Consider the following 15,290-nt stretch of genomic DNA (forward strand, 5'->3'; position numbering starts at 1 on the left):
TGCAGCGTCTGTGAAACAAGCGCTCCATGCACAGTCCCCATGGGGACACAGAGTACCTTTAGATGCAGGGCCCTGTCCCTGAGGATACATAGACTCCTGTCCGGCTGATTCCCACAGGGGCTGCGGAGGGAGCCCGGTCCCAGTGAATGGATGACCGGTCAGGATCCCACTTCTCCCAGAGCCTCTAAGGGATGGTGAAGGAAAACGGCATGTGGCTCCAGCCTCTGTACCCGCAATGGGTACCTCAACCTTAACAGCACCGCCGACGTAGTGGGGTGAGAAGGGAGCATGCCGGGGGCCCTGTGGGGGCCCTCTTTGCTTCCATCCGATAAAATCAGCAGCTGCTGCTGACTAAAATGGGATGCATGAGTGGATGTGTGCCTCCTTCCACACAAAGCATAAAACTGAGGAGCCCGTGATGCACGGGAGGGTGTATAGGCAGAGGGGAGGGGTTACACTTTTCAGTGTAATACTTTGTGTGGCCTCCAGAGGCAGAAGCTATACACCCAATTATCTGGGTCTCCCAATGGAGCGACAAAGAAATATAAAATCAATTAATCTGATTGGTAAACGGCGTAGCAGCAAAAAAAATCCAAACATCAAAATTACGTTTTTTCGTCGCCGCAAGTTTTACGCAAACTACAATAATAGGCGATCAAATCGTAGCATCTGCGCAAAAATGGTACCATTAAAAATGTCAGCTCGAGATGCAAAAAAGAAAAAAGCCTTCACTGAGCCATAGATCCCAAAAAATGAGCACGCTACGGGTTTCGGAAAATGGCGCCAAACGTACGCCACTTTTATTGGACAGGCTTGTGAATTTTTTTAACCCCTTAGATAAAATGTAAACCTTTACATGTTTGGTGTCTATAAACTCGTACCGACCTCAGGCATCATACCCACACATCAGGTTTACCATATACTGAACACGGTGAATAAAACATCCCAAAAACTATTCTGCTTTCACACCTTTTTTTGCAGTTTTCCAAACTTGGAATTTTGTTTGCTGTTTTCCAGTACAATATATGGTAAAACTTATGGTTCCATTTAAAAGTACAACTCGTCCCGCAAAAAACAGGCCCTCTTATGGCAAGATTGACAGAAAAATAAAAAAAGTTACGGCTCTCGGCAGAAGAGGAGCAAAAAAGAGAATTTTGTTTACTTACCGTAAATTCTTTTTCTTATAGTTCCGACATGGGAGACCCAGACCATGGGTGTATAGCTTCTGCCTCCGGAGGACACACAAAGTACTCCACTAAAAGTGTAGCTCCTCCCTCCGAGCATATACACCCCCCGGATGACAAATCCAACCAGTTTAGTGCAAAAGCTGAAGGAGGACATCCACCCATAAGTAGAGATAGAGTAAAACCCGGAATAACCGGAACCTCTGTCTACAACAACAGCCGGTGAAGACACACGGAACAAGAAAGCTGCCAACAGGCAACAGGGAGGGTGCTGGGTCTCCCATGTCGGAACTATAAGAAAAAGAATTTACGGTAGTAAACAAAATTCTCTTTTTCTTCATCGTTCCTTATGGGAGACCCAGACCATGGGACGTCTCAAAGCAGTCCATGGGTGGGAATAAACAGAAACTGAGAAGTAGGCAAACCTAACTTCACAAATGGGCGACAGCCGTCCGAAGGATGCGTCTGCCCAAGCTCGCATCTGCCGAAGCATGAGCATGCACTTGGTAGTGCTTCGAAAGGGTGTGCAGACTAGACCAAGTGGCAGCCTGACAGACCTGCTGAGCCGTAGCCCAAGAGGCACCGACAGCTCTGGTCGAGTGCGCCTTAATCCCCGGCGGGGAAGGCACCTGAGAACATTGGTAGGCATCGGATATGGCCGACCTAATCCAACGAGCTAGGGTCGGTTTAGAAGCCGAGATACCCTTGCGCTGACCTGTGGTCAGCACAAAAAGAGGTGCACCGCCTAAGAACAGCAGTGCGTGACACATAGATCCGGAGCGGCCGCACCAAATCTAAAGCATGCAACGCTTTCTCAAAAGCGATACACAGGGTCCGAACAAAGGGAAGACAATGAAATGTCCTGGTTAAGGTGGAAAGGAGACACCACCTTAGGGAGAAGGCCCGGAGTCGGACGGAGAACCACCCTGTCTTGGTGAAAAAAACCAAAAAGGGTGACTCCGAAGAGAGCACAGTCAAATCAGAGACTCTCCTGAGAGAAATTATGGCCACCAGAAAAACCACTTTTCTGTGAAAGACGAAACAACGAAACCTCCCTAAGAGGCTCAAAGGGGGGTTTCTGTAAGGCCGTGAGGACCAGATTAAGGTCTCAGGGATCCAGAGGCCGCCGGTAAGGCGGAATGATGTGAGATGCGCCCTGCATGAAGGTGCGCACCTGGGCCAGCCGCGCGATACGCCGCTGGAGCAACGCTGACAGAGCCGAGACCTGTCCCTTGAGGGAATTGAGGGACAGTCCTAGCTGCAGACCGGACTGTAGAAAGGACAGGATGGTCGGCAAGGAAAAACGGCCAAGGGGCATGGCCGGAAGAACGACACCAGGACAGGAAAATTCTCCAAGTCCTGTGGTAAATCCTGGCCTAGGAAGACTTCCGAGCCTGAGTCATAGTGAAGATGACCTCGGAAGGAATGCCTGAAGCCGTAAGGATTCAGAACTCAAGAGCCACGCCGTCAATCCGAGAGCCGCAGAATTCTGGCGGAAAAACGGACCCTGTGAGAGAAGATCTGGCCGGTCCGGGAGATGCCACGGCACCTCTACGGACAGACGGAGCAGGTCTGGGAACCAAGCTCGCCTGGGCCAGTCTGGGGCGATGAGTACGACCCGACGGCCCTCCATTCTGATCTTGCGCAGGACTCTGGGCAAGAGAGCTAGGGGGAAACACGTAGGCCAGACGGAACTGGGACCAATCTTGAACCAGCGCGTCCGCTGCCAAGGCCTGAGGATTGTGGGAGCGAGCCACGTAAACCGGGACCTTGTTGTTGTGCCGGGATGCCATTAGATCCACTTCCGGAGTGCCCCGCCTGCGGCAGATTGACCGGAACACTGCCGGATGCAGGGCCCACTCGCCGCTGTCCACGGTTTGACGGCTGAGATAATCTGCCTCCCAGTTTTCAACGCCTGGGATGTGGACTGCGGATATGGTGGACTTGGAGTCCTCCGTCCACTGAAGGATACGTTGAACTTCCAACATTGCTAGGCGGCTGCGAGTCCCGCCTTGGTGATTGATGTAGGCAACTGCTGTCGCGTTGTCTGACTGGACTCGAATGTGCTTGCCCACCGACAGGTGGTGAAAAACTACGAGAGCTAGGAGTACAGCCCTGATTTCCAGCACATTGATCGAGAGGGCTGATTCGGACGGAGTCCAAGTGCCCTGTACTCGGTGGTGGAGAAACACTGCTCCCCAGCCGGATAGACTGGCATCCGTGGTGAGAATCACCCAGGACGGGGCCAGAAAGGAGCGTCCCTGGGACAGAGAGAGGGGCCGAAGCCACCACTAAAGAGAGCTCCTGGTCTGTGGCGACAGAGCCACTAACCTGTGTAAGGAGGAAGGCTGCTTGTCCCAACAGCGGAGAATGTCCAGCTGCAGGGGGCGCAGATGGAACTGGGCAAAGGGAACAGCCTCCATGGACGCCACCATTTGACCCAGCACCTGCATCAACCGCCTGAGGGTATAACGGCGGGGCCTCAGCAGAGAGTGCACCGCTAGCTGAAGGGACTGCTGTTTGACTAAGGGCAGCTTCACAAGTGCCAGCAGAGTCTCGAATTGCATCCCTAGGGACGCAAGGTCCTGAGTCGGAGTCAGAGTGGACTTGCAAGCGTGGCGAGAGTGAGCGAGACACTCCGCTGAGAGTGAGCGAGACACTCCGCTGACAGTCTGCACTGGATGAAGCCTTGCTAGAAGGTCGTCCAGGAAAGGAATCACTACCAACCCCTGGAGGTGCAGAACAGCAACCACTGCTGCCATGACCTTGTGAATACACGAGGGGCCGTGGCTAACCCGAAGGGGAGAGCCACGAATTGGAAATGTTCCTCTCCGATTACAAAACGTAGCCAACGCTGGTGTGAAACTGCGGTTGGCACAAGCAGAAAGACATCTCTGATGTCGATGGATGCTAAGAAATCTCCTTGGGTCATTGACTGATCGCAGAGATTCCATGCAAAAATGCCGCACCTGACATGCTTGTTGAGAAGCTTGAGATCCAGGTCGGAAAGCACCGTCCTTTTCGGGGACTAGGAAGAGATTTGAGTAGAAATCTCAGAACCGTTCCCAGTCGGGAACTGGTACAATTACTCCATTGGCCTGCAAGAATGCCACGGCCTGTGAGAAGGCGGCGGCCTTGGAGCAGGGGGAAGTTGACAGAAAAAATCTGTTTGGCGGGCTGGATAGAATTCTATTCTGTAGCCGTGGGAGATGGTAACCCACACCCACTGATCGAAGACGTGTTGAAACCACACGTCGCCCAAGAAGGAGAGCCTGCCACCGACCAAGGACGAGAGGAGGCTGCCTTGGTGGCCGCAGTTCCTGCGGACTTCTGAGGATGCAGCTTCATGCGCCAGTTGGTTTACGGACCTTGGCTGAGTTAGTGGACGAGGCCGAGGGCTTAGAGGACGACCAGATAGAGGAACGAAAGGAACGAAACCTCGACTGGTTCCTGCCCTGGACAGGTTTCCTGGGTTTGTGGCATGGAAGTACTCTTCCTGCCAAAAAACTTCCGTAATAATTTCATCCAGTTGTTCACCGAATAGACTGGTCCCAGCAAAGGGAACCCAGCAAGCAACCTCTTAAGAAGCATCTGCCTTCCACTCTCGAAGCCACAGGAGCCTGCGGATAGCGAGGGAAGTAGCCGAGGCCACCGCAGTGCGTTGACAGTCTCCAGCATGGCAGACATGGCATAGGATGAAAGAAGGGAATTTTGTTTACTTACCGTAAATTCCTTTTCTTCTAGCTCCAATTGGGAGACCCAGACAGTGGGTGTATAGCTACTGCCTCTGGAGGCCGCACAAAGAACTACACTTAAAAGTGTAAGGCCCCTCCCCTTCTGGCTATACACCCTCCCGTAGGAGTACAGATTCCTCAGTTTTAGTACCAAAGCAAGAAGGAGGAAAGCCAATAACAGTTTCAAAAACAAATTCAATCCGATAACAAGATCGGAGAACTTAAGAAACAACATGAACAACATGTGCACCCGAAAAACGAAACCCTAAGAACAAATAGGGCGGGTGCTGGGTCTCCCAATTGGAGCTAGAAGAAAAGGAATTTACGGTAAGTAAACAAAATTCCCTTCTTCTTTTTCGCTCCTAATTGGGAGACCCAGACAGTGGGACGTCCAAAAGCAGTCCCTGGGTGGGTAAAAAGATACCACATGAACGGGCTGTCAGACAGCCTCTTCCTACAGGTGGGCCACCGCCGCCTGAAGGACCTGTCTACCTAGGCTGGCATCTGCCGAAGCGTAGGTATGCACTTGATAGTGTTTGGTAAACGTGTGCAGACTCGACCAGGTAGCCGCCTGGCACACTTGCTGAGCCGTAGCCTGATGCCGCAATGCCCAGGACGCACCCACGGCTCTGGTAGAATGGGCCTTCAGTCCAGATGGAATCGGAAGCCCAGCAGAACGGTATGTGTGAAGAATTGGTTCCTTGATCCACCGCGCCAGGGTGGATTTGGAAGCTTGCGATCCCTTATGCTGACCAGCGACTAGGACAAAGAGCGCATCAGAACGGCGTAGAGCCGCCGTGCGAGAAATGTAAATCCTGAGTGCTCTCACCAGGTCCAACAGATGTAAACCCTTTTCAAATTGGTGAACTGGATGCGGACACAAAGATGGCAAAGTGATATCCTGATTGAGATGAAAGGAAGAAACCACCTTGGGAGAAAACTCTGGAATTGGACGCAGTACTACCTTGTCTTGGTGAAACACCAGGAAGGGAGATTTGCAAGATAACGCCGCTAGCTCGGACACTCTTCGAAGAGACGTGACCGCCACAAGAAAAACTACCTTTTGTGAAAGCCGAGAAAGGGGAACCTCTTTCAAAGGCTCGAAAGGCGGCTTCTGGAGAGCAATGAGAACCTTGTTCAGATCCCAGGGTTCCAATGGCCGTCTGTAAGGAGGAACGATATGACAAACTCCTTGGAGAAACGTGCGTACTTTAGAAAGCCGTGCCAAGCGCTTCTGAAAGAATACGGATAGCGCGGAGACTTGACCCTTAAGCGAGCTAAGCGACAAACCTTTTTCCAACCCAGACTGCAGGAAGGAAAGAAAAATTGGCAATGCAAATGGCCAGGGAGAAAACCCTTGAGCCAAGCACCATGCTAAGAATATCTTCCACGTCCTGTGATAGATCTTAGCTGAGGATGGTTTTCTAGCCTGTCTCATTGTGGCAACAACTTCATGAGATAAACCTGAGGCCGCTAGGATCCAGGACTCAATGGCCACACAGTCAGGTTCAGGGCCGCAGAATTCAGATGGAAAAACGGCCCTTGAGACAGCAAATCTGGACGGTTTGGTAGTGTCCACGGTTGGCCTACCGTGAGATGCCACAGATCCGGGTACCACGACCTTCTTGGCCAATCTGGAGCGACGAGTATGGCTCGATGGCAGTCGGACTTGATTTTCCGGAGAACTCTGGGTAACAATGCTAGAGGTGGGAACACATAGGGGAGTCGGAATTGCGACCAATCCTGAACCAAGGCGTCTGCCGCCAGCGCTCGGTGATCGTGAGACCGTGCCATGAAAACTGGGACCTTGTTGTTGTGCCGTGACGCCATCAGATCGACGTCCGGCGTCCCCCAGCGGCAACAGATCTGCTGAAACACGTCCGGGTGAAGGGACCATTCTCCTGCGTCCATGCCCTGGCGACTGAGAAAGTCTGCTTCCCAGTTTTCCACGCCTGGGATGTGAACTGCGGATATGGTGGACGCTCTGCTTTCCACCCACGTCAAAATCCGCTGGACTTCTTGAAAAGCTTGGCGACTGCGTGTTCCCCCTTGGTGGTTGATGTACGCCACCGCCGTGGAATTGTCCGACTGAATCCGAATCTGCTTGCCTTCCAGCCATTGTTGGAAGGCTCGCAGGGCAAGATAGATTGCTCTGATTTCCAGAACATTGATCTGCAGGGTGGACTCTTCCTGAGTCCACGTCCCCTGAGCCCTGTGGTGGAGAAACACCGCTCCCCACCCTGATAGGCTCGCATCCGTCGTGACCACTGCCCAGGACGGGGGAAGGAACGACTTTCCCTGTGACAATGAGGTGGGGAGAAGCCACCAACGCAGAGAGTCCTTGGCAGTCTGAGAGAGGGAGACAGTCCTGTCGAGGGACGTCGATTTCCCATCCCATTGGCGTAGAATGTCCCATTGTAGAGGGCGCAGATGAAACTGCGCGAACGGGACTGCCTCCATTGCTGCTACCATCTTTCCTAGGAAATGCATGAGGCGCCTCAGTGAGTGCGACTGGCTCTGAAGGAGAGATTGCACTCCAGTCCGTAGCGAGCACTGCTTGTCCAGTGGAAGCCTCACTATCGCTGAGAGAGTATGAAACTCCATGCCAAGATAAGTCAGAGATTGGGTCGGGGTTAGATGAGACTTTGGAAAGTTGATAATCCACCCGAAACTCTGGAGAGTGTCTAGTGCCACCTTCAGACTGTGTTGGCATGCCTCTTGAGAGGGTGCCTTTATAAGCAGGTCGTCTAGATACGGGATGACCGAGTGACCCTGCGAGTGCAGAACAGCTACTACTGCTGCCATGACTTTGGTGAAGACCCGGGGGGCTGTTGCCAGACCGAAAGGTAACGCTACGAACTGCAGGTGTTCGTCGTGTATGACGAAGCGTAGGAAACGCTGATGCTCTGGTGCGATCGGCACGTGGAGATACGCATCTTTGATATCTATTGATGCTAGAAAATCTCCTTGAGACATTGAGGCTATGACGGAGCGTAGGGATTCCATCCGGAACCTCCTGACTTTTACGTGTCTGTTGAGCAACTTTAGATCCAGGACGGGTCGATACGATCCGTCCTTTTTTGGGACCACAAACAGATTGGAGTAAAAACCGTGACCTTGTTCCTGAAGAGGGACGGAGGTCACCACTCCTTCCGCCTTTAGAGCGGCCACCGCCTACAACAGAGCATCGGCTCGGTCTGGTGGTGGAGAAGTTCTGAAGAAACGAGTTGGCGGACGAGAACTGAACTCTATCCTGTACCCGTGAGACAGAATATCCCTCACCCAACGGTCTTTGACGCGTGACAGCCAGATGTCGCCAAAGTGGGAAAGCCTCCCACCGACCGCGGGTGTGGGAATCGGAGACCGCAAGTCAGGAGGACGCCGTCTTGGCAACGGTTCCTCCGGCTGTCCTTTTTGGGCGTGACTGAGACCTCCAAGAATCTGAGCGTCTCTGGTCTTTTTGAGTCTTTTTTGACGAGGCGAATTGGGACCTGCCCGGTCCTCGAAAGGACCGATAACCAGACTGACCCTTCCTCTGTTGGGGTTTGTTTTGTCTGTGTTGCGGTAAGGATGAGTCCTTACCCTTGGAGTGTTTGATGATTTCATCCAAACGCTCTCCAAACAATCGGTCACGAGAAAAAGGCAAATTGGTTAAGCACTTCTTGGAATGAGAATCTGCTTTCCAATGTCTCAACCACAGGGCCCTACGCAAAACAACGGAGTTGGCTGACGCCACTGCCGTGCGGCTTGTAGCGTCAAGAACAGCATTAATCGCGTACGACGCGAATGCCGCCATTTGCGAGGTCAATGGTGCTACCTGCGGGGCAAATGCACGTGTGACTGAGTCGACTCGCGCAAGCCCGGCTGAGATAGCTTGGAGTGCCCATACGGCCGCAAAAGAAGGCGCTAATGACGCTCCAATCGCTTCATAGATGGATTTCAGCCAGAGCTCCATCTGCCTGTCAGTGGCATCTTTAAGTGCCGCTCCATCTTCAACTGCAACCAAGGATCTAGCTGCAAGCCTGGAAATTGGAGGATCCACTTTTGGACACTGGGTCCAACCCTTGACCACCTCAGGGGGAAAAGGATAGCGTGTATCTTTAAGCCGTTTAGGAAAACGCCTTTCAGGATAAGCGTGGGGTTTCTGGATTGCGTCTCTAAAGTCAGCGTGGTCCAGAAAAGTGCTTAAAGTACGCTTAGGGTATCTGAAATGGATTCTCTCGTGCTGCGAAGCTGACTCCTCTACAAGAGGAGCTGGTGGGGAAATATTTAACATCTTATTGATGTTAAATATAAGATCATTAACTATGGCGTCACCATCTGGTGTATCTAGATTGAGAGCGGTCCCAGGATCAGAATCCTGATCAGTTACGTCCGCCTCATCACCCATAGATTCATCTCGCTGGGATCCTGACCATTGAGATGAATGTGAAGGCCCGTCATAGCGAGCCCGCTTAGGCTGCCCGGGGCCATCGTCCGAGTCAGAGTCTTCACCCTGAGGTGTATATGCCCGTCCCGGAGCTTGGTAATTCAGCTGAGGGGGACCAGGGGGCAATGATTGCACAGTGTCCGTGGCCTGAAGTACAGGCCTAGCTCGCAATGTGTCAAGAATTTGTGACATAGTGAGAGACATTCTGTCAGCAAAAGCTGCAAACTCAGTTCCTGTCACTTGGACAGCATTCACAGGTGGTACACCCTGGGTCACGTCCAGCAGAGGTCCCGACTGTGCAAGCGCCGCAGGGGCCGAGCACTGCACACAATGGGGGTCCGTGGAGCCTGCCGGTAGAAAAGTCCCACATGCGGTGCAGGAAGCATATAATGTCTGTGCCTTGGCACCCTTGCGTTTTACGGACGACATGCTGCTGGCTCTCTGCAATGTGAGAGAGTCTATAGCCAAAGGGCGACCAGCGCTATGTAATACCAAGTATTTGTAGAAACAAACTACTAAGAATAGTACTGGCACAAGAGGGGGTGAGCCCTGAGGGCTGCTTACCGCCCGCTGAATAGCGGGTAAGAGGCGCAGAATTCCTTGTCTGGGTCTCCCCGGCTCCCCTCTGCAGCTCAGCGTGTCAGCAGGAATGGCTGCCGGCGTCTGTGGAGAGGGGCGGTCCGTGGGAGTTTCCAAACAAAAGTGCGGGAAACAGTGTCCCCTCTGTGCCGATTGTGAGGGCTGGAGTATGTAAAAACGACTCCAGCCCTCGGCGCTGATGCACTGGCCAGCGTCCCGCCCCTCTCCTGACTGGCAGGTCTGGGGGCGGGAACGAACGGAAGCAGGCCGCAAAAGCCGGGGACTCGAGTTATCAGCGCGGCCGCCGTAAAAGCGCGGGCCGCGCTGAAGTCCCCGGCGCACCACAAGTGCCAGCCGCGCCGCAGTCCCAGCGGCCGGCGCGACCGATTCCCAGAAGTGTGCCTGCTTCAGCGAAGCTGAATGAGGCCATGGCACAAGCGCCGTAGCGCTGATGTCCCCCGGCGCACTACAACACCCAGCATGCTGCGGTGTGAGCGCCAAATGCACGGGGACACAGAGTACCTTGAGGAAGCAGGGCCATGTCCCTGATGTACTCCGCTCCATCCAGCATCTTCTCCAGGGGCTGTAGATGGAGCACGGTCTCAGTGCCTGGAGACCAGTAAATCCCACTTCACCCAGAGCCCTGTAAAAAGGGATGGGGAAGGAATCAGCATGTGGGCGCCAGCCACCGTACCCGCAATGGGTACCTCAACCTTACAAACACCTCCGACATACAGTGGGGTGAGAAGGGAGCATGCTGGGAGCCCTGTATGGGCCCTCTTGTCTTCCATCCGACATAGTCAGCAGCTGCTGCTGACTAAAAACAATGGAGCTATGCGTGCGTGTCTGACCTCCTGCGCACAAAGCTAAAACTGAGGAATCTGTACTCCTACGGGAGGGTGTATAGCCAGAAGGGGAGGGGCCTTACACTTTTAAGTGTAGTTCTTTGTGCGGCCTCCAGAGGCAGTAGCTATACACCCACTGTCTGGGTCTCCCAATTAGGAGCGAAAAAGAAAGACTGAAGCCTGGAAGTTAAGGCAACCATTTCGGGCATAAAGTCCCTAGGTCAGGGGATGCATCTCCTCCAGAGAAGCAGAGATGGCTTTGAGAGCCCGCACTGCTGCAAAAGATGGGGAGAACGAGGCCCCTGCCGCCTCATATATAGATTTGGCCAGAAGGACAACCTGGCGGACAGTGGGATCCTTAGAGAGGAGCCGTCAGCCACTGATACAACTGTCCGGGCTGAAAGCCTAGACACCGGAGGGTCCACCCTTGGTGAATGAGCCCACTCCTTGACCACCACTGGTGGAAGGGGGAAACAGTCATCAGAACCACGCTTTGGGAAGCGTCTGTCAGGACAGGCTCTGGGCTTGGTCACAGTGGGCTGACAAACTGGAGTGGTTAAGGAACACACTCCTTGTTCTCTTAAGGTATACTGATGCCTTTCTGCCAGAGGGGAATGCACCCCTGATACAGGCGGATTGAGGTCCAGTACAAATATAATGGACGCAATCAAATCATTAGCATCTGCGTCACCTTCGGACAGATCAATGTACATGAAGTAGCGTCCGAGCCCCTAGTAAAAGCATCCTCCTCGTCCTGCGAGTCGGCTCGTGAATCAGAGCTGCGGGACGAGGAAGGAAAGGGGACCCTGCGACTCCATTTTAGGAGGACGGGGACTGAGACCAGATGAAGAATCTCTGTGAGCTTTGCTGAGCGAGCCGTAGCAGCAGAAGCGCCCTGAGAAGGGGGCTGATGTATGCTCAGCAGTGTCCGAGACAGCTGTCCCCTGGAGAGAGGGATTCTGCCCAAACCGGGGGATCAGCCACCGGAGCCGGAGCAGCCGGAGGGACCACTGGGGATGAGCCTCCAGGCTGAGGCACCACTATGTTAGAGTAGGCATCACAATGTGGTTAAGTGCTCGGTACAGGCAGTACGAGTCTACAGCAGTGCATAATAAGAACAGCCTTGCAGCCTTGCTCTGATGTGAGACATGCTGCAGAAGTGGGGGCTCTGTAAGAATGACCCCCAGCAGAGTATATAAACAGAGTATATAAGCAGCTGCACAACCGGAGGTTGTGGCTTGCCAGACCGTTTAACATAGGGATATCTCTGTGCCCTCCAGATCCCCCAGCCCAGGCCCCCATTTGTCACAATGTGGTTATGCAGACATTGAGAACGCTGAGAAAATGGCGCCGGAGCGAGGAGAGGGGGCGGGGCCTACTCTGAGAGCAGGACGGAGGGCAAATGAGGTATACAGGGGAGGGAAGCTTTCCTCAGTGAGGAGTGTCTCTTCCCTGTGCTGAACAGCCGCTGAGCGGAGCCACACTGTCCCACTGCACTGACTGACAAGCAGGGGTAGAGAATCGAAACTAGGCCTCAGGCGAAGCCGGGGCCTAGATTTAAACATGCGGCCAGCGTGCAGGCACCATCGGCGCGGTTCTCCAGTGAAAACTGGAGAACCGGCCGGAAATGTTAACACAGTCATATAACACACTCTCCCCAATATATAAAGTACAAGGGACCCCTGGAAAGACCACTGTCTGTGGTAATAACGTCTCAGTACTTAGCTTGTGAGACGCAGGTGCCAGGTCCCTGGGAGGTGAGCGCTCCGTCCGGCAGGATCCTGAAAAGGGCTGCGGATGGAGACCGGTCTCCTGCAAAGCAGTGAGAACCGTGATGGCTCCCACTTCAAGCCAGAGCCTCAGGGGATGGTGAAGGAGCGCGGCATGTGAAGGCTCCAGCCTTGTAAAATCAACCTTAACAGCACCGCCGACACAGTGGGGTGAGAAGGGACATGCCGGGAGTCCAGATTGGACCCGCTTTTCTTCCAAATCTTTGAAATCAAAATTCAGAGGATGCATGTGTGTGTGTGACCTCCTGAACACAAAGCATTGAACTGGTTGGATTTGTCATCCGGGGAGTGTATATGCTCGGAGGGAGGAGCTACACTTTTAGTGTAGTACTTTGTGTGTCCTCCGGAGGCAGAAGCTATACACCCATGGTCTGGGTCTCCCATAAGGAACGATGAAGAAAACAAAAACGCAAAAACGGAAAGCGCTCGGGGGCTGAAGGGGTTAAAAAAAAAAAAAATGAATGGCGTGCAGTTCCCCCAATTTTGATAATTAGCCAAGATAAAGTCTCATAGCTGGGGGCTGGTATTCTCAGGCTGGAGAGACGTTATTGGGAGCCCCCCCAAGCCTAAAAATATCAGCCAGCAGCCGCCCAGAATTGCCGCATCCATTAGATGCAACAGTCCTTTGACTTTTCCCAGCTCATCCCGATTGCCATAATGCGGTGGCAATCGGGGGTAATAAGGAGTTAATGGCAGCAGACCATAGCTGCCACTAAGTCCTAGCTTACTAGGCTGTAAGTGGAAGTAATAAACACAAAAAAAATCCTTTATTTGAAATTAAAGACAAAAAAACACCCTGTTTCACCACTTTATTAACCCCTAAAACACACAGGTCCGATGTAATCAACACGATGTCCCAAGACGCATCCAGCTCTGCTACATCTGATAATCACAGAGAGCAGCCATAGAACACGACTGCTCGCTGTGAGGGTCAGGCCGCAAGTGAAGTGAGCCGCCGGGATCAGCGGTGACTCCAGCCGTCACCGCACATCACCTGACTGAAGTCACCGCGGATCTCGCGGTCACTTCAGCCGCGGCCGGATTTGCAGTAACAGGTGGAGGATTCCCGCTGCATGCTCACCTCTCCTCACTCCATGCAGCATCACTCGCTTCCTGTCTGTGCCAGCAGCAGCACCGCTGACCTGTGTGGTGCCGTGTGTACAGCGATGACGTCATCCCTGCGCTCATTACTCTCTACACAGATCAGCTGGCCGGCAGACAGGAGTACACCGCGATGCCGCAGGGGAACAGTGAGTATACCGTACTTATTCACTGCCCTCCGCGCTAATGATGGTGCATGGGGGGCAGTGAATACAGCCGCACATGATCACTCCTGTAGTTGCCTGGGTTGGTCACGCGGGCCGGCTGATAGTTATGTGCATCCTCCGCCCATCATCGGGCCCACCTGTCAGCGCCGGCTTCAGGGCTGAGAGATGATGGGCGGGATGATGGGCATGCATATGTAATGAGCGGGCCAACGTGGTCAGGATATCACTGCTACAGCCTGCTCCTGCCTCTGTGACCCGCTCCACCACCACCGCAACCATCTTCACCCCTCCACCACCACCGCACCGCAGCCATCGGACTATAAGACGCACCCCCCACTTTCCCCCAAAATTTATAGTCTGAAAAATACGGTATATTAAAAAATAAATATATTTAAAAAAAATTATATATAATTTTTTTCTTTTTTTTATGGCCAGCCTATAGGAACATGACACATAGGCATTTGTTCTTAATGCTCAGTGCTGTCTACACCCATCACACTGCACCCCGATGCACGCGTGTACCCCCCCCCCCCCCCATCTTGCAGCATGTGGTTTTCTTCGGTCTTCAGCTCTTACCTCCATCTGTCCCTTCTCTGTAGCAATTTGGCAGTAGGGAAGTTTGAAAGGCAAAATAGCCATCGCTGGACGAGGAAGTGTTGGCGGAAATCTTGAACCTTTGCAAGGGATACACCTTTAAATCGCAAAAAAAGAAGGGAATTTTGTTTACTTACCGTAAATTCCTTTTCTTCTAGCTCCAATTGGGAGACCCAGACAATTGGGTGTATAGCTACTGCCTCCGGAGGCCACACAAAGTATTACACTTAAAAGTGTAAAGCCCCTCCCCTTCTGCCTATACACCCCCCGTGCATCACGGGCTCCTCAGTTTTGGTGCAAAAGCAAGAAGGAGTAAAAGTTATAAATTGGTTTAAAGTAAATTCAATCCGAAGGAATTTCGGAGAACTGAAACCATTCAACATGAACAACATGTGTACACAAAGAACAACAGCCCGAAGGGAACAGGGGCGGGTGCTGGGTCTCCCAATTGGAGCTAGAAGAAAAGGAATTTACGGTAAGTAAACAAAATTCCCTTCTTCTTTGTCGCTCCATTGGGAGACCCAGACAATTGGGAAGTCCAAAAGCAGTCCCTGGGTGGGTAAAATAATACCTCGTAATAGAGCCTGTGACTGCTACTAGGAAAACCACTTTCTGTGAAAGGCGTGAAAGAGAAATATCCTTCATTGGCTCGAAAGGTGGTTTCTGAAGAGCCATCAGTACCCTGTTCAGATCCCAGGGTTCTAACGGCCGCTTATAAGGAGGGACTATGTGACAAACCCCCTGCAGGAACGTGCGTACCTGTGGAAGTCTGGCCAGGCGCTTCTGAAAAAACACAGAGAGCGCTGAGACTTGTCCCTTAAGAGAGCCGAGCGACAACCCTTTTTCCAATCCTGATTGAAGGAAGGA

At 52.7% G+C, this 15,290-nt stretch overlaps 1 protein-coding gene across 1 annotated transcript in view; it reads right to left on the minus strand.

Annotated features, from left to right (window-relative positions):
• Positions 1 to 15,290, minus strand: part of WDHD1 (WD repeat and HMG-box DNA binding protein 1) — a 152,772-nt gene that overhangs the window by 46,379 nt on the left and 91,103 nt on the right. Inside the window, 1 exon segment of the mRNA XM_075330592.1 lies at positions 14,406 to 14,520. Within this exon segment, the coding sequence (XP_075186707.1) occupies positions 14,406 to 14,520 (115 nt within the window).

Source organism: Anomaloglossus baeobatrachus, chromosome 12, assembly GCF_048569485.1.
Source record: "Anomaloglossus baeobatrachus isolate aAnoBae1 chromosome 12, aAnoBae1.hap1, whole genome shotgun sequence".
NCBI classification, from domain to species: Eukaryota; Metazoa; Chordata; class Amphibia; order Anura; family Aromobatidae; genus Anomaloglossus; species Anomaloglossus baeobatrachus.